The sequence below is a fragment of the Etheostoma cragini genome, chromosome 11 (genome assembly GCF_013103735.1).
Source record: "Etheostoma cragini isolate CJK2018 chromosome 11, CSU_Ecrag_1.0, whole genome shotgun sequence".
Classification (NCBI taxonomy): domain Eukaryota; kingdom Metazoa; phylum Chordata; class Actinopteri; order Perciformes; family Percidae; genus Etheostoma; species Etheostoma cragini.
This window is the reverse complement of record NC_048417.1, coordinates 3,918,766-3,944,599: the sequence shown is the minus strand read 5'-3', so window position 1 is coordinate 3,944,599 and position 25,834 is coordinate 3,918,766. Positions and strand designations below refer to the sequence as shown.

Sequence of the window (25,834 nt, the reverse complement as noted above, 5' to 3'; positions counted from 1 at the left end):
TTCAGCCAATCTTCCCAGCCCTTGTCACATGACCAATTAATGTTTCCGTGACGACAATCTACAATTCTTATAACATTGAACAAGCACTGGAACTTTTTTTTTTTTTTTTTTTAAAGTGGCAGACTGAGATTATAGAAAATGTTGTGTTGTATTCAGATATCTGTTTAAAATGAAAACAAGTGAAACTAATAATGAAGGTGATGTTTTATGTAGCAGAATGATGTAATGTTGTTCTATCCAATGTGTCCTTTATTTCTAAGCAGATTTTCTATGCTGTATTCTGATAAAATGCCCCCCTCCTCCCCCCTTGACTGATTATAAAATCCTGGAATCGCCCCTGCTGAGCCGACTGCCTGGTGGAGGATGGGTGGGAAACATTAAAGAAGTTACTAGTGAGTAGAGTTAGTAGCCGTAGCCCTGATGATAGCCGTCCTGGTAACCGTGTTCGTATCCATGCTGATGGTAGCCATAGCCGCCGTACTCATCCTCGGGGCAGCGCATCCCCAGGGACTGCTGGATGGCCATCTCCTGTCTGCGTAGCTGCATGGAGTCCACCAGGTCGTAGATTATAGCCATGGACCACATGGGAGAAGGGTACCAGGACTTGACATTGCCGTCCTTCCCAACCAGCAGCATGGAGAAGTATTCTGGGCTGATCTGGAAGTAGTTCCTCATGTCCTTCACCAGGCTACCGGGCAGCCCTTCACGCTCCACGGTAGCACTCCCTGGATGGAGCAGAGACTCCGTTTAGGAATGAAATATTAAGGACAGATATCTAAGGGCGTGGCGTGAGCGTGTCAGCTGCGCGTTGTCTGCTTTTATTTTGGCTCCCATGTTAACTGCTTAGAGCTTGCATACTGCCTGCGTGTCACCCATGTCTCAGGAAACACGTGCATGCTAGAAATAGGACTGCCGCCTATTTTGTGACCGCTTTCATTCAATGTTTGAATGGTTTCAAAAAAATATGCTCACTTAACGTTGAGATATTGTAGTCTGTGATCCACTGATCCTCTTATCTCAAAATAATTCCAAATATGTCATGTAAATTAGGTTAATGGACCATGAATCTTAAAAGCAAAAGCATGGATATGAGTGACAAAAAGGTTTAAAAACTGTCAAAAGCATAGGAAAAAGTGAAAATGCTGAAAGAAAAAAGTTCATGGTTGTCGGGAAGAGTTCTCTTGAACAACATCTACCAGGTCAGTATGAAATAATGTCCTAACATTAACCCTCCTGTTGTCTTCGGGTCCAATTTGACCCCTTTCCAAAAAGTTTCTATTTCAGAAGTTTTGGTTTTTTCAAACAATTTTTGCCAAAAATCAACATGGATGGTTCCCAACAACCCTCCTCACAAGTTAAATAGTCAGTTCACTACTTTCATTGAATTTGGGTGTTTTTTTCTTCTAAATTTTTTAGCATGTAGAGAAAAAACAATAGGTAAGAGAACAAATGTAATGTAAGGGGACGAGTGTAAAAAAAGAGAAAAATATGAAAAAAGAATGGATCTGGGGCAAGATTTCTTTACCTGTAGCGTGAGGAAAGATGAGTGTTTTGGAGGTGAAACAAAGCTTTTAGTAAAATAAGGTGCAATAAGTGTATAAATAGAGGTTCTTGGTGTGTGTTAGTGTGATGCTAACCCACAGTCCGAGTCATGAGAAAGTTCCTACCATTGATTGGATAGAGTTCCAAGACTCCGCCCATATCTGCCAGCTCCGTGCCGACCAGCTTCAGAATGGCGATGTGTCTCAGACCTTTCGCCAAGGCAACGACAAAACCACATGGACAACACACATCAGAGAGAGGCAAGTATGTAACAGTAAAACACATTCTTTTAAGGGGAGATGGAATGCAAAGCAGATTTTACCTTTTCTTAGTTGAATAACGACAGTTTGGTGGGTAAATAGGACGTACATAGTACCTCAAAATCCCATTGACTCCTATGTCCTCCGAAAATCTCACAATTTGAAATTGTCTCTGAAAATGGGCAGATCTCATCACTACGTCAACTATGTGGCTCCTCCTTATTTCGCTCTGGTTTCTATCTTTTATCTATCTTCTATCTGAGATCGAAATGTATTTGCTGTTTTATGAAAATTGATTGCTAATTGCTAATATTTTATGACTGTGTAGCGGAGTTCAGCGGGCGGCACCCCGTGGCGCTCCATACCCAGCGCAAAGTCCCCGTTTCCGGGTTACTGCACTACCAAACGGCGCTGCCCTGACAGAGCTCCAGGGCCTGCAGCTCGCTGCTCTCCCTCCCCTCTTCCCGCTAAATGGCCGATGTGTGTGTGAGTGGGAGCGCGGTCAGCGAGCTTGTTACGCCCGCAATGTCTTACCACAGGTTCCAGTTAATCTTATAATGGATATTTGTGTTGAGTTATTTAAACAAACAATCGGGGAAATAAACGCCTCTTGATTGATAGAGGCCGTGGTGAGCTGGAACAACGAGAGCTAGCAAGCCTCCTCCTGCTGAAACCTCTGAAATTCACAAAAATGCATTAAATTGAAACCAGACAAAAGTGTTAGCTTTTTAAGACCTTAGGATAGTTGTGATATACATGCCGTGATGAAATTCAAATTGTAAAGATACTACAGTAATGCCGGAAGTGTACCCAGCATCTGTGAAAGGACAGGCCGGGCAGGGATGCAGCGACCCAGGCAGCACCAACCGCTGCCCCGGAGCTCATGAATCCAGCACACAGTCGGGAAAAACTTGATTTGGCCTTCATATAGTTGATTTCTCGCATAAAAAAGTCTGCACTGTGTGCGTGCGTTCTTTGCTCAACCAATTAGCATGCAGCTCATCAAAATATTTATGAGAAGACCATAAAAGGCAGAACACCTGTAATTTCAACCCAGGCCAAAATAACAGGGTAGCATCAGGACAAATTTAACAGCAGCAGGGTAATTTTCAGCCCATTAAGACATTAAGGAACAGCGTAAACTACTCTTTATACCCATTCTATCACCCCTTTAAACAAGAACATTGTGTTCTGTAATTTGCTGACCAACTGCAATGTTTCCAACAGTCCTCCAGCTCACACCAGCTGATTTCACTGCCGTTGCTTATTATTGGAACACTGTTTTTTAGGTAGAGGGAGGAGAACGTGGTGGTCCAGAGAGTCCTGCCAAAAAAGCAGTTTCCTCTGAAGCGAGAAAGCCCACATTAAACACAGGAGAACGCAGACCTGGTGAGCGAGCCAAGTGCTGAATACCAGGATCAAACCTCCCAGGCCTTCAGCCCAGTCAGCAGGACAGGCCTTTGTCCGGGGCAGCGAGGGAGGGAGAAGCCCTTGGTGCACGCCCAGCCAAGAGCAACAAAAGAGGGTAGCACGGTGGCTAAGTGGTTAGCACTTCTGCCTCACAGCAAGTTGGCACTCAGGGTTCGATCCCCGGGTTCAGACAGTGCCTCTGTGTGTGGAGTTTGCACGTTCGTTGCTTGTTTGTTGCATGTTTGCGTGGGTTTCCTCTGGGTGCTTTGGTTTCCTCCCACCATAAAGCCATGCATGCTGGGTAATTAGGTCTACAGTTGAACATTAGCCATCTGGCTAACACTGGCGCGTTCACAGAAATGTTCCCTAATGTGCATATTCCTAATCTAAAATACATCTAAACACATGAGGGAGGGGAAAGTCCTCACAGATCCTGGGTCTGCTAACGAGCAAGAATAGATTTGGTTTTTTTACGTGACAAATGGGACTCAAGGGGCTGATCCCACTGAGAAGCGTCGCTACAGACAAAAACGCCTTGTCGGGGAAACACTGTGGTGGAAGGGGGATCAAATATAATTAACAGAAAGAAACAACAATGGGTTCAAGCCAAGAGAGAGCACCAGAATTTGCGCTTTGCATGCTAAGACATGGCAGGCGCGCTGTACCATAGAAAAACGATGGTTTCGGCTGGGATGCGTTCCGCTGGGGACGGTTTCTCGCGTCTTAGAGTGATCTTTACTGTTACTGTATAAGCCATGACTAATGTTCCCAATTTAACATGCACAAGTTTTGGTTTCAATAGTGGCCAGGCTCTTGTTGAATGAAGCGCAGTAAGTGGCGCTCTACTGTGGCTTTATTTAGCGGCAATGCTGCAAATGACTCCACTCCAACTCCACTCCAACTCCACCCCTCAGAGAAGCAATAAGAACCGGAATCGAAAGGAAGAAAATCACAATTGGAATCTGAATAGTTCAAATCCAAACGAGGCCCAACCTTACTTAACACCCTTAAAAATCTTGTCTTTGCCCCCCCCTCCAGTGGTTTCACTGCTCACCTTGCTGCGGTAATGGACAGGTGGACTCCAGGACCCTGTGACACCGCTAGTCGATTTAGTTACAGGTGCACCAAAGCACACATCTACCGCCGAATCACACTCATCAGAGATGCTGGGTGTGGTCAGCGGTGTTGTTGAGATACTCTTTAAAGAGGAACCATAATTTCCCATGTTTTGTGTGAGTTAGGGAGAAAGCCAGTCAAAGGTATTTTTTATAGTTGTTCTTATTCAAGGCTTGTTACAGATCTTTAAAGTACACCCAATAGATGTATATTTAACTTTTACATTGCCTACATATTTACAGTTACTTATCAGAATGACTTTTTGAGATATACAGTAATAACCTTAAATTAACTGTTGAAAGGTTAAATGACCGGCAGACTGAAAAGGCCATCGTCAGGGAAGGAGAAGAGCCTCAGACAGAATAGACAGAATCGGATCAGTGATCAGTATCGGCCGATACACAAGTTCAGGTATCAGAATTGATACTGGGAAGCAATAAATAGTATTGGATTATCTCTATTTCAAATATGATACAAGTTGATTGTGTGCTTCCCCTCCTTTAAAGTCACTTTCCAGACCTCAGGGAAATGAGTTAATTGACCGGTCACAGGTTAGTTTTGGAGTAGTCGACGTATATCCTTGATGATCTACTTCCTGGGTTGTTCTGGTGCTGCATTCCACTGGATGCATGTATTTTATGTCACCTTCCACTTTCTTTTTGTTGGAAATATAAACCGAGGACAGAGGACTGTGGTTAACTGCTCCTAAGATCTCTCTCAGATCTTTGGCGTGAAGTGTCAGGTTGAATTTTAGGGGACTCACCGAGGTTGCAGGCCTGGCTGTTCAGGCCATAGAGCTGCTGCTGATAGGCCCACTCTTCGTCGTTAGGGGCGGAGATGATGAACAGGCGACGTCTCCAACGGAACCTGCAATCACAGAAGATTTCAGTCCCGAATTTAAGTGGCACTCTGGGTCCAGCACTGGAAGCTATCTGGTAAGATACAGAATGTGTGCTTGTTCACCAACATATTCCCATGCTATTACTGCCAGAGGGTGACAACCTCCAATTATGGTTGAAATCCCGCCACGTCTCAGCACTGTGATCTGAAGCTGAAATTCAAGTCTCCATGGTAACAAAGGACAGCCTGCCCGGTTTAAAAAATCTCAGGAAAATATGAGACTGCAGTGACTCATCCTTGAGGTACTTTTTAATCTTACTTATAATATCCGTGGAACACACGCACACACAGGCTGCCGCAATCTGCCAGATGCTGCTTATAAACACTGTAAATTGTGGTGCAGCTGATTATTGAGCAAAGCAACAGCTGTTTGATGGGAGTGGAAAGAGCCTGGTGGGACCACCCAATAATTCGGACTGCCAACTCCTCAGCAGAACACTCTGAGGTCTAAGGACATTTTTACATTTATTTTGAAATTCCCATTTAATACCCAATTCAGACGGAAGATTTCCACAAGACGAGTTGAAAAGAGCAGGTCTGTCACTACCGCCCCAAAGTGCTGTACAATTATAGATAAAAACATAATAAAAGGGCATAACAAATATCCGGAAAAACCATCTAAAACAGAATATGCCACAAACAACAAAAATACAACAGATAAAAGCTTTGCTATAAATCAATACAACAACAAAATGTCACAGCTCAGCTTGTGTTAAAAGCCAGTGCAAAAAGATGAGTTTTTAAAAGTGATTTAAAACTCTCAATAGTTCAAACCAATGAGATGAGAGGAGACGCTGTACCGTCTCCATAGCAACCACTCTTTAAACTTCCGTCCTGACTTCCGACTTTTAGAGTTTTTTTTTTCTAGCTGGATATGTCATTTGTTTCATCTTAGGAGTAGTGGTGGCCTAGAGGTTAGGGAAGCAACCGGGAGGTCACCGGTTTGATCCCCAGACCGTCAGGATAAAAATCTGGGAGGGGAAAGTGAGTAAGCAGTGCTTGTCCCTTCCTCATCGCCACCACTGAGGTGCCCTTGAGCAAGGCACTGAACCCCAAAACCGCTCCAGTGGAGCTGCTCAGTGGTCAGCTGACCCGACGGTGGTGTTACTGGGCAGCTTCCAGGTATGAATGTGGAACTGTGTGAACTAAGTTGTTCTCCATCGACTTACATGGATAAATAAAAGTGAATTGTATTAATGTGTATGACATTATACGATAATGAAATGCTTGCTACAGTTGCATTTCTAGTGATGAATTCGCGGCAACACGTCTTTGGTCTAACGCCGACAGGCATTCCCTCTCTTCAGTCTCTCTCCCACGCAACCATATAACGTTGTCATGGAGGCTCCGTCTAAAACTGCCATTTACAACAGCTGTTTGTACCATAAAAATAAAATGCATTATTGATATTTTTATTTCTATAGTTTATAACTGACTTTACCAGCTGACTTCTCTATTGGCTGTTGAAACAGGAGATGTCTCTTACTATCTTAAATCCCTTCGCTACGGGACACAACAACAACTACAGTTAGAAAGCTACACACGGAAAATGTCAAGTTTTAAAGAAAAATTTGGATCGTGCAACGAAGAAGACCTGCTTGGTTCTTTCAGGGAATGATTGTAAAGATTTACAAAGAATATGTTTATGAAGTCTCCTCTCTAACTGGGACGTTTTGGGACTGATTGGTGGGATTGCTGTGGTTGAAGTACACAGGGAGATATACTGGTAAGAGATAATGAGGTGTAACCATGTATCAGCTAATTTAAAAAGCTCACGTTACTGTATCGTGTCAACAGGTAACTTCATTTAATATTGTATGTGACGTTTTTCTTTTCACAGGTTGCAAATGTTCCATCAAAACAAGTTCCTTCCAGAGACTATTCAGCCGGAGCTTTGCGTTGCCCTAGTCGATCGGGATTGGTTTAAAGAAATGCAAACAACCCAGAACGTTATGTTCTCCTATCCCAAAATGCATCTGTGCTGTAGCCAGACCTGACTCCACAGCGGTGTGGAGATAGAGCTGGCAATGCAAAACTAGGTGGATAGTAGTTGTTTTTATGCATGCTTAAAGAAATACTTTACAGCCATACCTTTGTATACTTAAGAGGCTTTTTTCACAGTTTATGCAAGTTGTAATTAAGCTAAAACGTAATGCAACATCAGTGTTATTTTAGACAAAAGTGTGCTTCCAACTATGTGGCAAGAGTAAATCATTAAACATGACAATGCTCCCAAACCGAAAGCCAGGTCTATGGTTTAATGTTGGCTGTGCTGCTACTCTTGGACATGGAGGGTATTTAAAGCCTTTAGAAACAACTTTACCTGGAGAGGAAGTTCTCCAACGATCTGGGCTTGTCTTCTTTCTTACAGACGACCCCGTCTCTCTTCTGCTGCTCCATCTCTCGGATACGGGAAGAGAAGGTGTCGATGTAGTTGAAAACAGCCTTCATGGCGATGGGAACCTCATAGGCTTGCTGACAAAAGATCATCAACAAGAACCAGTTACACGTTTACCAAAAGGCCGATTCAAAAATGTGGACAAGCCACAGGATAAATAAAACTAATATGTAAAAAAGAAAGAAAAGAAAAGAAAATCAACAGATGACATGAATACAGAATCCCATTGCTTAAAAAAACTATGTTGGGACTGTTTCCAACAAAGTGATGAAGTGACATTTTGGAACATGTTGGTAGATGTGCTGTGGTCTTTTTCACAAACATGCTTCAGAATAACTTCTGGGAAGCAGCGTGAGACATAAACACAACGCAGCATCACATTTCACTTACAAAATGTTAACCAATCTCAGCGTGCATATGTAACACAAACCCACACACACTCTCTCTCTCTCTCTCTCAGTCATAAACACTCGGACCTTCCTTGGTGTGGTGGGATTTCCAGAAACACCCATGTGGTACGATGATACAAAGGGAAAGCCTAGACAACGTCAACACATTCATAGGTCACACGTCAGGGGATGAGATCCTTCATCCAGTCTCATCTAACCAAACCTGTTCATGTAGAATTTAGTTTGTCTCTACAGATTCAAGGAGTGGAGACAGCTGCATGACAAGGGACTTGTTGTTTTTGTTTTTAGGATGGCCCCCTTTCGGTGGGCCTGCCACACTTTAGCACACTTCCATAAAGAGAGATAGGCTGACCTAGGCTTTGGCATCTGATACTAGAGAGAGAGAGAGAGAGAGAGAGAGAGAGAGAGAGAGAGAGAGAGAGAGAGAGAGAGAGAGAGAGAGAGAGAGAGAGAGAGAGAGAGAGAGAGAGAGAGAGAGAGAGAGAGAGAGAGAGAGAGAGAGAGAGAGAGAGAGAGAGAGAGAGAGAGAGAGAGCGCTAAAGAAAGCTAAAGAAAGCTAAAGAAAGCTAAATTAGGCTTTTAACTTGCGTTTATGGTGCCTGTGATATCTTTGTTTACCTTTAAAGTGTCAGGGAAACGTAGTAGAGTTTAAGTCCACCTTCAGGAGGACAGAGAGAACACATGGTGGTTAAACTGTACTGCCGTCTACTGAGAGTTTATGAAATGATCCTGTGTAAGCCATCACAGTCTCCCCAGCTTTCTTCTATGTGAAATGACTTGAAATGAGTGCTGCTCCTGAGTTTTTCCTCAACACCTCGGGATGTGCTGAATCTGCTTTACGGCTCCGTCTAACTCTTTCACACCTCCCTCCGCTCTCTCACGCTGTCTCTTTGCCACTTTCTATCTCGTACCCACACCCACATCCAACCGTACATTTAGAGACTTCCCCGTCTCTGCCTCTGTCAGCAGAGAGGTGAACACTGGCCTCTTTGATGAATCCGTCCAAAAACAGCCTGGTGAGTTACCTTACACACACACACACACACACACACACACACACTCACACACAAACCCTCACACACACACACTCACACACACACACACACAGACACAGACAGGGGGGTGGGCCAAATGTCATGTTGTGTGAATTGTAACAGTGTTTCAGTGAAGGCGGCGTGTTGGCAGTGCGAGGACAGATCTGTCCACCTTCAAAAAGAAAGAGAGGATAAAATGTTGGGCAGAAGGGCGGTTAACCTGTAAACAGAGAGTGGAGACCGACTTCAGGGCCAGAAATAAAGCTGGAAAACAGTTTTTTAGGGAAAGTATGAATAAAATACTGTTAAAGCTTGTTAAAAGTAAAAGTAAGTAAGTAAACTTAATTTATAAAGCGCCTTTCAAAACCAGGGTCACGATGTGCTGTACAGTGCAACATTGAATGAAAATAGAAAATTAAAAACAGGAAATAATATTAAAACACGCAAAAACAAAGTCATTATATTAATGAAAGGCAAACAATTAAAAGCACACAGGGGCACAACCTACGTTACAGGATAAAGTTCTTACGAAACATGAGTTTTTTACGGCTTCTTGAAACCATTAACAATCTGCATTTTTCATGTTCTATATCAACAGCTTTTAATTTCTGGGATTGCTCTAGTGCTACTGGAGGTTTTGCCGGATGTCCCGCCGGATGTCCCTAATTTTGACGGTCACATTTAAGTAGTACACACAGTGACTTCAGATGTGACTCGTCCTCAAAAGACTTCAAACTCAACTCGGACTCAAGATGCTGGACTCATGAACCATCTTTAATTTATTTACGTCTGATGAGCTGAATGTTATTCCCCTCCTATCATATCATAATATCATAAATTATATTATTATTATGAATGATTCTGATGAATGAATATTTAAAAAAAAACAAAAAAAAATGGACGGTCAACCATGTCATGAGTGTTGCCGTTGCATAGTATGCATACCGATAGTTCAGGAAAAGCCTAATATTGCCCGATAGTATTGGGCTCTAGTACGCTCAAAGGAAGTTTTAGTCGTGCATCAGAAAATTCAGATTGGACAGATAGTCTAGCTTCCTGTCTGGATTTACCCTGCAGAGATCTGAGGACCAGGTAACCATAGTCCTCAGAAATCAGCCGGAGGTTAGAACACCAACACAGAGAAAGCAGAAGGGGACGGACATCCGGTCAAAAAGACTCCAGTCCGAGTCTCAAACTCGAGTCCCCATCTCTGCCTCAACATATTATGTCTGGAAGGACTTCCAGCCCGACTTTGGGACACAGCTATAGAGAGCGAGTCCTTACCTTGACTCTCATGTCGGTGTCGGTGAGAATCATGTAGAAGTCCTCATGGGTCATGCTGAACTCTTTCCTCAGCTCTGTAATCAGGTCCTGGTTCACCAGGTCCTCCTGACGAAGACCCATAGGCTTGTCATTTTCTGGAGAGGACAAAGAGACGGTATTGTTGATTTAAAGAACAAATGTGGTAGTGAAGGTAAATGAATAGGGACGCTGCGCTGTGTTAATAACCTGTGACATCTCAGCTTTTGCTTTGATAGTTTGCTCCAAAAACAAAAAAATGAAACTGACAAATGTTTTGTTCATGAGACTAGTCAATAACCACGTCTGACAAATAAAAGCTCTTACACAACTGTGACAAAATGTCTCTGAGAAAGGGACATAGCTCAGACGGGCTTACCGTGAAATTAAATACAATTGTGATCAAATAAACCATAATAACATGAACATGTCAGTGTGCAGCTGTGAGAAAAATAGGTTTTCTATTGCTAAAACTTCAAAACAATGTTCCTTTTGAAAAATACGTCTGAAGTGACGCTGAAGTAGACGCTGCAGAATAAAAATAGAGTGAATCAGGGACAAACTCCACAAAGAGCAGCAGTTATTCAAGGACCTCTGCCATTGGTCGGATGATTAAGACCTCTACTGTAGCAGCCGTTTATGCAGACCAAAGCAAAAGCCTTTTATCCCCACTCCCTCCATGAATGTGTGCACAACACATAAACACGCATGCACGCACACACACACACACACACACAAACACACACACACACACACACACACACACACACGTACACAAAATAGTGTTTTTTTTTGGTGGTTAGTTGGTTCCCCTACTCTGTGCCGTGTAATGTGTATGAGCAATCAAATCAGGAAAACTCCAGCACATGGTGGAGACAGCAGACTCAGACTGCACACATTCAAATCTAACTCACATACACGACATGCTGTCGGCCTGCCAGCCATCCTACAACACTATGAGGTCACCCTAAACTGAGGGAGGAGCAACACTGAAAGAACCATTTGTTTGCATACAGTAAATAGTCACACACTGACACATACACACACATGCTGACCCGCTGGCCGCTTATTGGAACAAAAGTGTAACCGAGTCCCAGCATGGTTGGTTGCTCTCTTAAAAGCAACCAGACTCCTTTGAGAAAAACAGTCATTTTACCACGTAGAACACGGGAGTTGCTGCTCTACCGCTGCCTCCATCGGTTTGTGTTATTGTGGGACTGGACAAACATTTTAACACAACAGAGCATAGAGCGGTGTATACAGCCTTCAATACCCTGCCTGTTCTTCCAAACTGGGGGTCTGCCGACCTCCATCTACTGTATGGAGACTATGGAGAAGTAGCTCGTACAAACCCACTTCAAAATATCCAAACTAGCCATTTTAAGTACAGCACAGTGCTCACGACATCAAGCCATAGTTCTCTTCACTGTAGGATTCAGAGTGGAAAACATTCACTGATACTTCACATTCTCAGTAACAGTTATTCTGGGTAGATGCATGACTCATTAAACTAAAAGGACTACTGACAGACCAGTGGAGGATGCATTTGCCCGAACAGATGGAAAGTGTCGGATGGAGTTAACACCGGTGTCTGAGAGAACTGCCAATCATCTATTCCACAACCTGTTTGAGCGGGGGCTTAGCACTCTGGGCCCTGTAGAAAGGCCTTCTCTATAGGCCCTTCGCCGCATTCACACCTATTCATTCTGGCATTCTTTTGTGCCCTTCTCACATGAGGGCCCTGGGTACTCAGTCCCATTTCTAGGGCTGGGCAATATGGACAAAATTAAATATCACACAATTTTTGACCAAATAGTGATATTGCAGCAATGTTGTGGGGTTGACAATTGTTGCTTTCAAGAAATATTTAAACAATGAGATTTGTTATAACTAATCATCAGTAATGTGAATAGGATGTCTAAGGCAAATTAAAGAAAATTCACTTTACAGTAATGCAACTTTTAAATACAAGAAAAGACAACTCTTATGTCATATTACGATATCCAAAATCTAAGACGATATCTACTCTCATATCACAGTATTGATTTATATTAGTTTTGCCCCGGCCCCTGTGTATGAGCTATAAACAAATGACTTTTGAACCTTTCCCATGCCCTGATGAGAGATCTAAACTGTGCGCTAGCACTGAACGATACTTACCCAGCTGGTAGTGGTCAATTTTCATGGTGGAGTTGGTCAGAGAGCCAAAGATGGTGATGATGGAGACTTTCCTGATGGCCATTTCACACACAGACTCCAGGTACTCGTCCCGCTGCTGAACGTACATAGTGCTCTCCTCGCTGGGGGACGTAATCAGCTGTAGGAAGGGAGGGAGGTTAGAGTGGCATGTATACGCAATCACACACACACACACACACACACACACACACACACACACACACACACACACACACACACACACACACACACACACACACACTGTGCTGGCAGATGAGATGTTTACATTAACCTGCAGGGGGAGGAAGGGGCATATTTTCCCAGCCACTGCTGTGATTAGAATCTATACTGGCTGCAAAACAGAGACACGCAGTCTGTTAGCACACAGCTGTGTGACAGACAGCTGCTCCACATTATTTATGCCTGTCCATAATACAAAAAAAAAAGAACACTTGAAATATTCATTTTGTGCAATCTTTTTACCCATTAAATACACTATATAATAATAATTTAATAATAATAAAATACAATTTTATAATTATCCCACTCGAAAAGCAGCCCTTGCTGATTTACTGTACATCCGGCCGTATGTCACTTTAGGTTCACAATAGATTTTGGCCCGCCTAGTTGTGTGCCAAACCAAAAGATTATTTTTGGGGGCATTTTCAGCCTTTATTTTGACAGGACTGCTGAAGACGTGAAAGGGGAGAGAGAGGGGGGAACTGCAATTACGTGACATTCAAAGCAGAATATGCCAGATTTGCCGACTTTGAGATTTTGAGATAATTCCCACAGAAGCAGAGAGAGTTTTCGAATTTGGGCTGTGAAACAGGTTGTTGTTAAAAAAAATGATATCACTGTTTTGCTTTATTTGCTAAATTCTAAGATGGTTGGGGATTTTTCCACCTGACTTTTGTAGGGCTTCGTGTCGACAAAAAAGCGTCAAATATTGGAAAAAGAAAAAAAAAAGAAAAAGTGCCAAAAAAAAGAAGAAAGCCCCCAAAAAGTTGGGAAAAACCCAACAAACATGACAAAAAAAAAGCTATAAAAACTGTCATGCTATAACTAGAAAGTCGAAGATACAAAACAACAGGTGAATAGACGTTAACTGTCTGGCCCTTTATGTGATCCTCTTTTTCTAGAGTGGTCCTTCGTGAGAATGAGTGTGACACTACTGTGCTAGTACTACCGGGCAGGTTAATGATGCTACTGTGTCTGAGCACTAACGTTTCCATCTCACTGAAGCGTGAAACATGAGCTTTGCCAGACGAGAGAGGCGCTGAGCATCTTGATAAAGTGTGAGGAATGTCATGCTCTCACCAGCAGCCGCCTCCTCTCCTCAAAGTAGTCCAAGAAGGAGGCCAGAGACCCCTTCGGAGGGGGCGTCGGCTTCTTAGCGGGCTTTGGGTAGTCCTTTTTCTCGGTTAACTTAGACAGCTTCTTTCCATTTTTCTTCCCTCCCTTTCCTCCTTTCCTGTCTGGCTTCTTGGCAGCCTTGTCGTTCTTTTTCTTCTTCTTGTCGTGCTTATCGAGCTTTCCCTTGACCTTCTTGGTGGGACTGATGTCGGTGGAGGTTTCTGTCTCCTCGGGGCGACTGACTGTCGGCCTGCCTGGTTCAAACTTGTCCTCGTACTCATTAGTTAACACCTGCGCAGATAAACATATAGGTTGTTAATGGAGTACTAAGAGTAACTCTCCACAATACTTCTATGTTAAAGCTTTAGTTCATAGTTTCTGTCTTCCCCATGAGGAGTTCTAAGTAATGACAACACAACTGTTGGCCTGTCTACATGACACGCTAACACAAGGTGATCGCACACATTGATTTAAAAAACAAAAAAACTGGACAATGATACAGCATATAGCCCAGTTCCCAAGAATATCAAGTTTCAAGTTTCCCACAAATCTGCAACTAACGATTATTTTCTCAATTAATCGATTAGCTGTTTGTTCCATAAACTGGGGAAAAATGTCGTCAGTGTTTCCCAAACTCCAGGATTACGTCCTCAAAGTTCTCATCTTGTCCACAACTATGTAAATAAACTTTGACCTTGACCTCTAGTTCTAATATGGATTTTTTTCCATAAATTCAGTAACCTAATTTATGTACAAAATGAACCCAGCCCCTTTTACCTCACCTTCTGTCCCCCATTCTTCCTCTTGGCGGGTTTGATCTTGGAGGGTTTATGTGTGGCAGGTGCCAGCTTGTGGCTGTGTGGATCTCTTGTGTCCTTGTCGGTACGGTTGTTTCCAGCCGGGGTGGTTTTAGCCGCGACCCGCTCCCTCTCTCTGCGGTTGTAGTAGGAAGGGTCGGCCGTGGTTCTGGGGGCTGGGAGCCACAGGGTCGGGGTGTGGGCTCTGGTTGGTGCCTGGGTGGTGGTGGTGGTGCGTTTGGTGGTGGTTCTTCTGGTGGTGGTGGTGGGTTTGGTGGTTGTTGTTGTTGTTGTTGTTGCTTTGGTTGTAGTTGTGGTGGGGGGCCGGTTTGTGGTAGTCGTGGTTGGCCGTGTAGTTGTTGTGGTGGTTGTGGCAGCGGTGGTTGTTGTTGTTGTTTTTGTTGTTGGGGGCTTTCTCGGGATCTTCTTCCATGGTTTTCTTTCTGCTGCTGTATCTACTGATCCACACACACAGAAAGACAGACAATAGATCAGGGACCTTCAACATGTTTAATCCAAAGACCCCTTAACTGAAAGAGAGATGGATCAGGGACCCTCTCCTACATATATTGTTAAAATGAAGTTGAGCCTCAATAACGTGTAGGGCAGCCTTAAGCCTTTAGACATACCTTTATAATCGAATACTAAGCTTTTCAAATGGTTGGCATGATTTTACATGCATCTGTGGGTGGCTACCTTTGTGGCTACCTTACCTGTAGGTCATCAGTGGGATTATTATATGCTAATCGTATGCTGGATTCATTTAAGGACTTTTTAATTTTTGAAAAAACTTTACAATAATTTGGAGGCCACCCTGCATTGACTCTGAGGACCCCTTTGGGTTCACGGACCACCAGTTGAAGATCCCAGCAATAGATGAAAAAGCCCCTTTTATGCCTTTTTTTTATTTTTCCCGTCTTTTAGTTTGTAAATTTTTTTTTATAAATAACAATAATAATAAGAATTACATTATTAACAAGTAACAACAAAATAAATGTTGAATTGGTATGCTAACCAGAGCCCAGAGGGAAAATATGGCATTTTAAAAGTAGCCTACATGTCCGGTAGCTAGCTAACGGTGGACTACAGAGGAAGTTTGATATTTTAACGTCCGTTTCAGAGCGACAGAGGGAAAATATTTCAGTCGACACATTAAGAGGAACCTAAATGTGCAACCGAAAATTTGCGTTCTAATCCAGTCCGATAGGGAACTGGATTTTGGTACCCAACCCTAGTTATCAGGAAAATAAAACATTACAGATAATGTGCAAACTGCCAAAAAACGGCCCGATAATCGTCCATGGCCGATAATAGGTCCATCCCTATCACCTGTGAGTGTGCCCTCCTCCACTTGTCCCTCCACGCCGGCTGCTCGACACTTCTGGACGAAGCCTTTCTGCCGGAGCTTCTCCAGCTTCCTCATGGGCGACTGATCGATCACCTCGTACATGGCCTCCATCCTCACAGGGTACGGGTACCTCTCCTCCACCTGCAGGGTCTTCTTCAACAGCACCATCCCAAACTTACCTGCAGGAAAAACACACCTCGGATCACATTTGGACTCAAACAGTTTCAGGTATTCTGTCACGGTGAGCTGGAAATTTCAAGAGACAAAAGCACCATCATTAAGCTACAGGTCTGGACCAAGGATCTAGTTCATTATCAACAGACTATTTGCTGGATTAATCGTTAAGCCTATAAAATGTCAGAAAATAGTGAAAAATGTCCATCCCTGATTCTTAAAGTCCAAAGTGATGTCTTTAAATGTCTTGTTTTTTAAATTTCAAAACCAAAACCTCCATATTTGAGAGGCTGAAACACAATTTATTTGCCATTTTTGCATGAAAAATCACTTTTACGACTATGATTAATCGGTTATCAGAAGAGTCGCTGATGATTTCTCTGTCAATTGACTGTGTTGCGATCCGATAGTGATCAGGGAGTAACAACTGAGGCTAAAGAAAGGATGGGAGACGCTTGTTAAAATAAATACAATATGCTTCAAGCCCAGCAGACACATAACGTTATCAACTATAAACTTAGTGAAGCTTTAAAGGGCAACTACCGGTTTTTCAACCTCTTTTTGTGTCTAAGTGACTGATGGGAACAACAGTCTTTGACATTGGTCCAGTATTTAGTGATCGCTGCAGTCGGCAGCGGAGAAACAAGCTACAATCTAAGTTAATGGGGCAATTAAGCACCTTGTGTCTTACAACATTATGAAAGGACTGCTTCAGAGATAGACCTTTAAAACCTCTTTGAGACCTTTCTGTTTAACCAGAAACAGCTCTAAAGCCGCTAGTGCTAAACCCACCAGACTCCATTTAAAAAAGCGATAACACGTTACAATAAGGTACACAAAAAAAAGGGTAGTTAAGGATTAGTTACTGTCTTTGAAAGAGTAACGGGTAACTAATCAGTTTTTACCCTTCTGAAAAAAGGTAACTACCCTTTCAAATGGTAACTAATCACTCGTTACCCTTCATGAAAAACAAAAACAAAAATACTTTATCGATTAATCGATCATCAAAATAGTTGTCGATCTTGCAGGTCTACACTTAACTCTTAGTTGCTTTGGAGAAAAGGAAACATGAGACCATTACAACCAAATCAAATGCCATCACATGGGCATTGGGGGGTTTTACAGATGGATGTTCCTTGTAGGCCTGTGTAGGCTTATTTATATGTGGCAGTGCTATAAATGCTGTGATGCTGCACATCCGAGGTTTGTTGCACACATTTCTATGTCGTTTAGCATCTTCCCATCTTCAAAATAAACATAAAATGAAATGAAATGAAATGAAACCTCCTTCAGGATGAACTCATGCCTGCGTCCCTCACCTTTCTCCAGTTTGAGGAAGCTCATGAGTCTGGGGATGAGTGCTGTGTCCAGCGGCTCCTCCATCACCTTCCCCTCGCCGGTGATCCTCCTCACCTTGCCCCCCATTTCTCCCTCCTGGTGGAACATGACAATCTGCTGCACGTGTCGCTCGGCCAGCTCGCAGTACACATCTGACTTCAGAAGAGACATCATCAGTCGGTAGTAGCCGTCTGAATCATGAGGCGCAGATATCACCAGGACGCGGTTCTTCCCTGCGAAACTGGCCAGCAGATTCGGTGACCCGGCGCTGTTGGGCATCCGGGCGACCCTGCTTCTCGCTCCTTGGGCGGCCTCATCTTGCAGCATGTCCACCCCTCTCCGTGGCACTACATCTCCTGCTCTCTTTCCCATCACAGTCCCTGTCCTGGCCGAAACTGGAGTACCCTCGTCCGCCTGCACATCTTCCTTATTCCTGGAACTATGCACCGAGATTGCCGAACCAAACCCGGGGCGCGCTCGGCCGACGAGGCTCTCCTTGTCCGTTGCGACCAGCTGTACGCGTCTAGAGCGTCTGTGTAACTGCACCCGCTTAAGGTGAGTCTGTTTCTCGGCTTCGCATGTCCAGGTGAGAAGGTAAATCAGAGCTAAACCGAGAACAAAAGCCCTGAGCATTGTGGCGAGGTGTTAAAGAAAGGATATGCTCACTGAGGGGGGAGATAAAGATCCAGGTGGCGGAGCCGTGATCCGGGCTTCTTTTAGTGCATTTGACGTTTTGGTAATTAATCAGTTAATTCCTGATGAAGACAGGGTGGGCACATTACAGTCTGCCAGTGATGTCAGAGCATGAGGGAATCCACTTCACTGTCTGCTCTGGATCTGACAGACAAGGCGAATCAGAGTTATAGTGCGTAAAAGTTATATCCAGAACTTATGTCAGAAACACCTCCCTTTCCAGGTATGATCCCATAAGATCAGAAGCAAGCTTTAGATCAGTTTGTTAAACAAACATGCCAAAAACTTTGTGATAATTCTTCTTCAGCCCTTGGGGGGGGAGGGGGGGGATTAATGGCGAAAAGTTCGGAACCACGTCACATCTCCAAAAAATACGCACGCTTACCTTAATACCCTCATACGTTAATGTATCCAGTTAATCCTCGAGCGTTGTTTATGTCCAACAAACTGAGACGATCATCTGCGCTCAGGAAGGAGGAAACCTCCGAACGAAAATGCAAGAAATGTGCAAACTGCGCTGAGTCTGCGCAGGAACACGCGGATGTGCTGGGCTTCTTCGCAGGTTTCTTCTTGGCAAACTGAGCTTTGGAGGATTTCCCAGAAATGTCCACTCAAAACCTCAGCCTCCGGACTCTTGGCGGCGCGAAGGCAGGACCTGCCCGGACTGCCGGTTGGCAGTTCAGTCTGCAACACCCATTTCATTAGAAGAAAAAAAGAAAAGCAAACTGTGCAGTGTGTGTCCCTGCGCTGGGATGGTTTTAGTTTTCACTGAAGGACAACATATGAAGTAGCTGACTAAAATCACATTTCAAAAATGTGTAAGGAAAGTTAAACCTGTTGCTCCCCTTGCTGGACAGACTACCGGGAAGAGAAATGACCTTAATCAGACTAGTGTCAAGTTTCCCTTATAAGCCAAAAGAGAAACGCCCACAAATCCCATCCATCCCTGTCCAACATGGTTTATCTCCAAGTGCACATTTTTGATCTCCTTGGTGTGCAGAAACTGTACGGAAACAGATGATTTAGAGGGAAATACAGTGCTGGTGTCTATTTTAACTTGCAGCTACCATCCATTTACTCTTCCTTTACTGTTTATAGGGGAAAAGCAAAAATGAACGTTGTCTATGCATGTTTCAGGCCGAAATGGCACAATTGCAATTACTGGTTTTGCTCTTTTGTATAATGGCTCTTTTAGCCCAAATCAGATTGTTTCCATTTCCTCTAAGAAAGTTCCCCAGTGTGGCTCGTAATTAAAGCCTAAGTAAAGAAAAGTAAACCACTAGGTCTAAACCACATCCCCTCTTGCTGCGAAGGCAAAACTATTGCCTCTGCATGCTGTATTTTTTGCTAGTTTAAAGTACATTTTGCACCTGAATAAAACATATAATGTAATGCGATAACAACTTACCCTGGAAATTCAGAGAGAGAGCACAATTTGAATTTGCTCAGCATTACTCGATGCCACAGTGACTACTCTGGCATTGAGTAATGCCGCTCATTAACTATGCCCTAGTGACCGAGCTGCACCAATCACATCAATATATCTGAGATAGGCAGGGCCAATGATCAATCTACCAGTTAGCTCCCCCCCCCCACCCCGAGATGGGCAACTTTCATCACTTGATGACAGACCCTTAATCCTTTCAGATTTGGGTCTGGATTTCCACGTTAATCGGTGGCATTTCAAGACCAGTTCAAATGGAGGGGCCAGGCTGGGCCCACATGCAATTTTAGCGGTACCACATATCTAAAGCACAGGTGTTACATACCACCAACCCTCCATAGGTTTGCAGGGTTCAACACTAGGAGTTGCACGACCGCCCTAAAACATTGACTTCGGGCAAGTATAATAAAAAAACAACAACTTAACAGTGAACCCTGGTTTGGTTTTACAAAAGACTAACAATACACATGTAACAATAAACACAAGAATTTAGTGTTAACCTACATTTTATCTATCACTGTACATGACTATTAGCCTCTCTTAAAGCCTCTCTTTTGATAAAGGTGGGGATAAGAATGTATGAAAATATTTGCTCCATCCACTTCCAGTTCAATCGCCTAAATCTAAAAACATTACATTGAAAAATGTGGAAACTTCCAACTAGGGCTGCGACTAACTATATTATTTTCATTGTCACGTTCTGTTGATTATTTTCTAGATTAATGGATTAGTGGTGGTTAATGAAATGTCAGAAAATGGTAACATAAAGTGTCAGAAACATGGGATCCAAAGCCCAAGATGTCCTCAAATGTCTTGTGTTGTCCACAACTCAAATATATAACGTTTACTGTCACATAGGAGGGAAGAAACTCTAACATGTTCACATTAAGAAGTTCAAACTGTTTTCATAGAAAATTACTCAAACTGATTAATCGATTATCGAAACAGTTGCCGATTAATTTAACAGTTGACATTGAAGTGATTAATAGATTCATCTTTGCAGCTCAAACTTCAACACAAACAACCATGATGTTGGGAATCAACACATCTACAGGCTGCCGGGTTGTGTCTGGAAAACAGCAACTGCTGCTCGGTTTATATCAGTGTCACATGCACGTTCCCCAGTGAAACTACCATGGAATAGATATTTCTTGCATAATTAGGGCAGCGAAAGGGCCTCCAGCTCCTGCCGATGTCAGCGGATAAAAACAGCTGCAGGACAGAGGCAGAGCGCTCATGTGATTTCAACATATCTGGATTCAAGTCAACAAGAAGAAACAGGCGTGTTGCTCCTGCAAGGCTGGGCTGAACTTCCCAAGATGGACTTGGACATCAATTTTATTTACAGTGACAAATCATAACCGGAGTTATCTTAGAAAACTTTACAGATAGAGTAGGTCTAGACCACACTCTACAATATACAAAGGGTTAGGGTTATTAATGTAGTAACAATAAAGATAATAGAAGTGAGTTGTATAGTTGTACTGTAGCTGTGCAGGGTCAGGAGAAGGACTTTAGTTGTGAATAAGAGAGGGTGTGACGGTAAAATTCTTACTTACGTTGACTGCTGTTTTAATGCTTTTTAACGCTGTTTAATACCATTTATCGCGACTTTTGGACACCATTTTGTATGCCAGTGGAACAATTATGGATGCATGTATTGGATGCAGAACCTTGTTCGTTTCTCATACAAATTAATCTACAAAATGCAGTCTTTAGATCTGTGATGGCAAGTTAATTATTCCCCTACTTAGCCTCTCTGAGGCTAGAAAGACGAGTGATGGATGGTTGCCTAAATAGGTCTTTATGATACTTTATTGTGTTGTGAGCATTACACAGAGCACCGTCCTGTTCTAAAGTCTTCAGAAGTTTCTACAATTCACTCTGTAATTACATGCTCTGTATGCAAAATCACTGCAATCGTCCTTTCACTCCCCAGTGAATGAGCCGCAGTGCAAATCATTGCCAGGACTGCCAGCTCAACTATGTGTTTTACTTCCATAATACTCTTTATTACAGACCTGTATTACATTCAAACGAACCAGTAAAGCCATATGAGCGATGGTCCACAGTCATATACAAGTAGACAGCACATAACATCAAGCATGAGGGAAGCAGATGCATTCGCCATAACAGAGGTTTAAAACATTGACCTTAACATGTAACAAAATATGTCTGTTTGTCATTAACCTGACGACAGAAACATATGTGGATTGTTTTAATTGGAGACTATATTTGGTGGTCACTATTGTCCCAGAAAGCACAAAAATGGCAAAATTGGCAGAGCAACTTACAGCTGAAAAAAAGTTTGTGTCATTGTTAAATATCACATATATTACATTTTAAGAGTAACGGTTGATTAATGTCCGTCAACATGTCAGGTCAACTATTTATGTGCTTTAACTTCCCAGTACTTTATTGTGCTACATTTAAAAAAAGGAGAGTAATGCCGACAACTGTGTAAACTGAATTGTATTTGTATGTAGTACAGAACTTGGCACAGCTCAGGACTGAGTCTTAAGGAAAACATCAGGAAACTTTGTTTTAAAAGAACATTTCTGCTGTTTTGCTCCACCCTTCTTCTGTTAAAATCAATACAGAAAGTCTGACATCCCACACTGCCCATCTGCGTCTCACATGTTCTGTTCAAAGGCTTTACTGACATCTTGAGTTCTCTTAAAGCTCAAAAGGTCCTGATAATCCTAATATGTCCCATAAAACAGTTAGTGGTGTGTGGATGAATGGCTGCTACATCTCTAATCTTCCCCCCAGTCCTGGTTCAGAGGATGTGGCCACACCTTGGAGTTTCATCCCACTCTGTTTTGCCCCAAAACGTTTATTTGGCATTACTTTGACATAGTTTCAAACCCAATTTTTTGGGAGTATTTTGGAGGTCTCACTTCAAGATGTCAACCATCACTTTAAGCTTAGTCTGGATCAATTGCCAGGACAAAGCCTGACATCTGGCACTGTCTGTGTTACTGTTCTCAAAATCCCTTCGCTTTGGGAAAAGTAATTTGCGAGCTAGAACCCTACACGCTGAAAATGGGAAAATTTGAAGAACATTGGGATGGTGCAACCAGGGTCTTTCAGGGAATGATTGTAAAGATTTACAAAGAATATGTTTACGGCATTTCCTCCCTAACTGGGACGTTTTTGCTGGTAAGGGCTTATGAGGTTTAACTATGTAATTTAAATGGCTTGTGTTACTGTATTATGTGAACAGTTGACTTTATTTAATATTGTATATTGTGTTTTTTTTCTCATGCTGCAAATATTTATACAAAGTTGTAATTTTTCCCACTGGGAAATTCCTTCGTGAGACTATTTAGCAAAGCCTCCGGAGCTTAGCGCCGCCCAAGACGATTGTGATTGGTTTAAAGAAGTATAAACAACCCAGAGTGTTGTTTTTTTTGGCCCATCCCAGAATGTATCTGTCGTCTGGCGTGGCAACGCAAGACTACTTCAAGAATAAAACCAGCTGATCAGAGTTTAATTCTGAGACATTTGGGCACATCTTGTACACCAATGCTGCCACGGAGACCCCTGGTGGAAACACGAGACACGGTGTCTCACTCCACAGTGACATCCTGACCCTAATGAAGTTTTGTTGACGCAGCATGTCCATTCTGGGGCTGTATTCATAAACACCATGACCTTTGACCTTTGACCCTGGCCCTTGAACTTTGAACTTATCTTCTTTTTCATAGCCCGCTAACAAGTCAGTGAGAAGAGAACCTGTCACGCGTTGCACTCATGCACCTTTACACAACACGTGAGTGTACACAGACGTACAGTATCTATCTACTTCTGTTTTTGAATGCTTTAGTTATAGAGATTTTTTTCTCCCAATTAACAGACAAGACAGCAACATAAGCTGTCATCTCTGGGTACTAAATTATAGAGAAAGATAAGGAGTACTTGAAAGAAAAAAACAAACATGTGGATAATGGTGTGTTTAAGCATACATAGGCCAGGCCACTTGTAGAGTAAAGAGCTTACAGATCCCGGCGCAGCAGGTCCAGTCTGGGCTGCATTCATGAACACATTGCCCCTTGACCTTTGAACTATATATTCAAGAAACATGCGGTGATCATGTCATACAGCTGCTGAGTTAGGGTACCATCTCCCGATAAATGTTTATTTGCAGCAGGTGAATGTTTTTTAGGCCAGGGACTCCTCAGCTCAAAGAGGGACCGAGTAGGGACCCCCTACTGCACATATTGTAAAAAATCGAGTTGCATATTAATTCAATTCAATTCAATTTTATTTATAGTATCAATTCATAACAAGAGTTATCTCAAGACACTATACAGATAGACCACACTCCAGAATTTACAAGGACCCAACAGTTCTAGTAGTCTCCTCCAGAGCAAGCAACAGTGCGACAGTGGCGAGGAAAAACTTCCTTTTAGGCAGAAACCTCGGTCAGACCCAGGCTCTTGGTAGGCGGTGTCTGACGGGCCGGTTGGGGTTGGAATGAAGAGTGGCAATAACAAAAATAGACAAAAATTTGTAGTCTGTAGCAGTTCTTTGTAGTAGTTTGCGGCATAGCAGGACGCTGTGCGGCATTACAAGGCCCAGCAGGACGTAGCAGGGCACTGCAGTGTAGCAGTAGAACATGGCATCACAGAACATGGAGCGGGACCAAGGCGACAGATGCTACCCTGATTTTGGAGCCTCTCTGATCCAAGGGAACATTCTGGGGAAAAGAACATAAGGCCTGATAACAGCCTGATAACAAAGAATTGCAGTAATCCAACCTGGAAGTAACAAATGCATGGACTAGTTTTTCTGCATCATTTTTAGACAGGATATTCCTGATTTTTGCAATATTACGTAAGTGAAAAAAGGCGATCCTTGAAATTTGCTTTAAGTGGGAATTAAAGGACATGTCTTGGTCAAAGATAACTCCAAGATTCCTCACAGTGGTGCTGGAGGCCAGGGTGATGCCATTCATATTAATCTGGGCCAAGTGGATGAAAATGAACGGATATTATACATACATCATTTTTAAACCTTTAACGTACTTGTGGAAGGCACAATGAATCATTAAGCCAAACTGTATGACTACCAGAGTGGCTACCTTACCTGCAGTAAGCGTATCCTAAATGTAATTTTTTTTCACGATAGGCCAAGTTATCTTTGCATATAATGTAATATGTTAGAGTCACATCAATGTATATTTTCAGACATTTTTCATTTTTGAAAAAAAAGAAACCTTTAGAAAAACATATTTTTTTAAAGATAAGTTGGCGACCCCTAGGGGTCACGGACCCCCTGTCGAAGATCCTTCCTTCCTTCCCGAGACTATTTAGAAGAGCCACCGCTGCTGCATTCGGAGCTTAGCGCCGCCCAAGACGATTGTGATTGGTTTAAACATAGGCCAACAAACCAGAGCAAATTTTTTTCCTATCCCAGAATGCTGTGTGGCCTAGCCAGACCCTCCTTCGCAGCGCTGCGGAGGAAGGTCTGGCAATGCAAGACTAATTTATAGTCTTAGGGGTACTGGCCCCTTTTTTTTGGTACAATTTAGACACTGACTGCGTCCATAGAAATAGGAAGAAAACGACCAAAGCTGAGCACACAAAAAGTAAGTCAAATGTAGATTACAGAGGCAGAACATATGTCAACAGCGGCCTCCCAGCATGCATTAGAAGCAGACTCCTTGACCGCATCGACCCACAAAGGTTTCAGCTTGGCAGCGTTTGAAAGAGAGTACCAGGTTTAAATAAAAAGGGCAGTGCTTGCATCCGACTTAAATAACCTAATGATTCTCATGTGTCATCATTTAGTGGAGCTCACCAGGAACTTGAAAACATTTTGACAGCAGCACGCAGAGGTTGATACAAGTCAGACACCGACTTGTGAGGGGAGGGTTGATTGAGGGGCAAATGAGTTTTTTTCTTTTTATCACCCTCATTTTATGTCTCATGCTGTCACTTTTTCTCACCGTCTCTCCATTGTTCTCTTCAGCGTTGTGTCATCTGTTTCATGTGTACTACTGTTTTTTTCCACCAGACCATGAGTTCACATGTAAAAAACCAGAGCATGTGTGCTTGGCTGTGTGTGTGTGTGTGTGTGCGGGTGTGTGTGTGTGTGTGTGTGTGTGTGTGTGTGTGCGTGTGTGTGTGTGT

At 42.9% G+C, this 25,834-nt stretch overlaps 1 protein-coding gene across 4 annotated transcripts; it reads right to left on the bottom strand.

Moving 5' to 3' along the window:
* Positions 1-233: 233 nt before the first annotated feature.
* On the bottom strand, positions 234-19,122 carry ccdc80 (coiled-coil domain containing 80). 4 transcript variants are annotated; one of them, XM_034885863.1, is made up of 11 exons: positions 17,542-19,122; positions 16,030-16,227; positions 15,089-15,158; positions 14,686-15,001; positions 13,868-14,194; positions 12,530-12,686; positions 10,355-10,488; positions 7,552-7,703; positions 5,092-5,195; positions 1,668-1,751; positions 234-725 (listed from the first exon to the last, which is right to left on the bottom strand). In XM_034885863.1, exons 1-11 carry the CDS (start codon positions 18,191-18,193, stop codon positions 403-405), a joined length of 2,517 nt encoding a protein of 838 aa, XP_034741754.1. In that variant the 5' UTR covers positions 18,194-19,122; the 3' UTR covers positions 234-402. The 4 variants fall into 4 exon arrangements, with proteins under 4 accessions (XP_034741754.1, XP_034741755.1, XP_034741751.1 ...); XM_034885864.1 differs by having other exon boundaries at positions 15,089-15,155; XM_034885860.1 differs by having other exon boundaries at positions 14,686-15,158.
* Between the last annotated feature and the right edge of the window lie 6,712 nt (positions 19,123-25,834).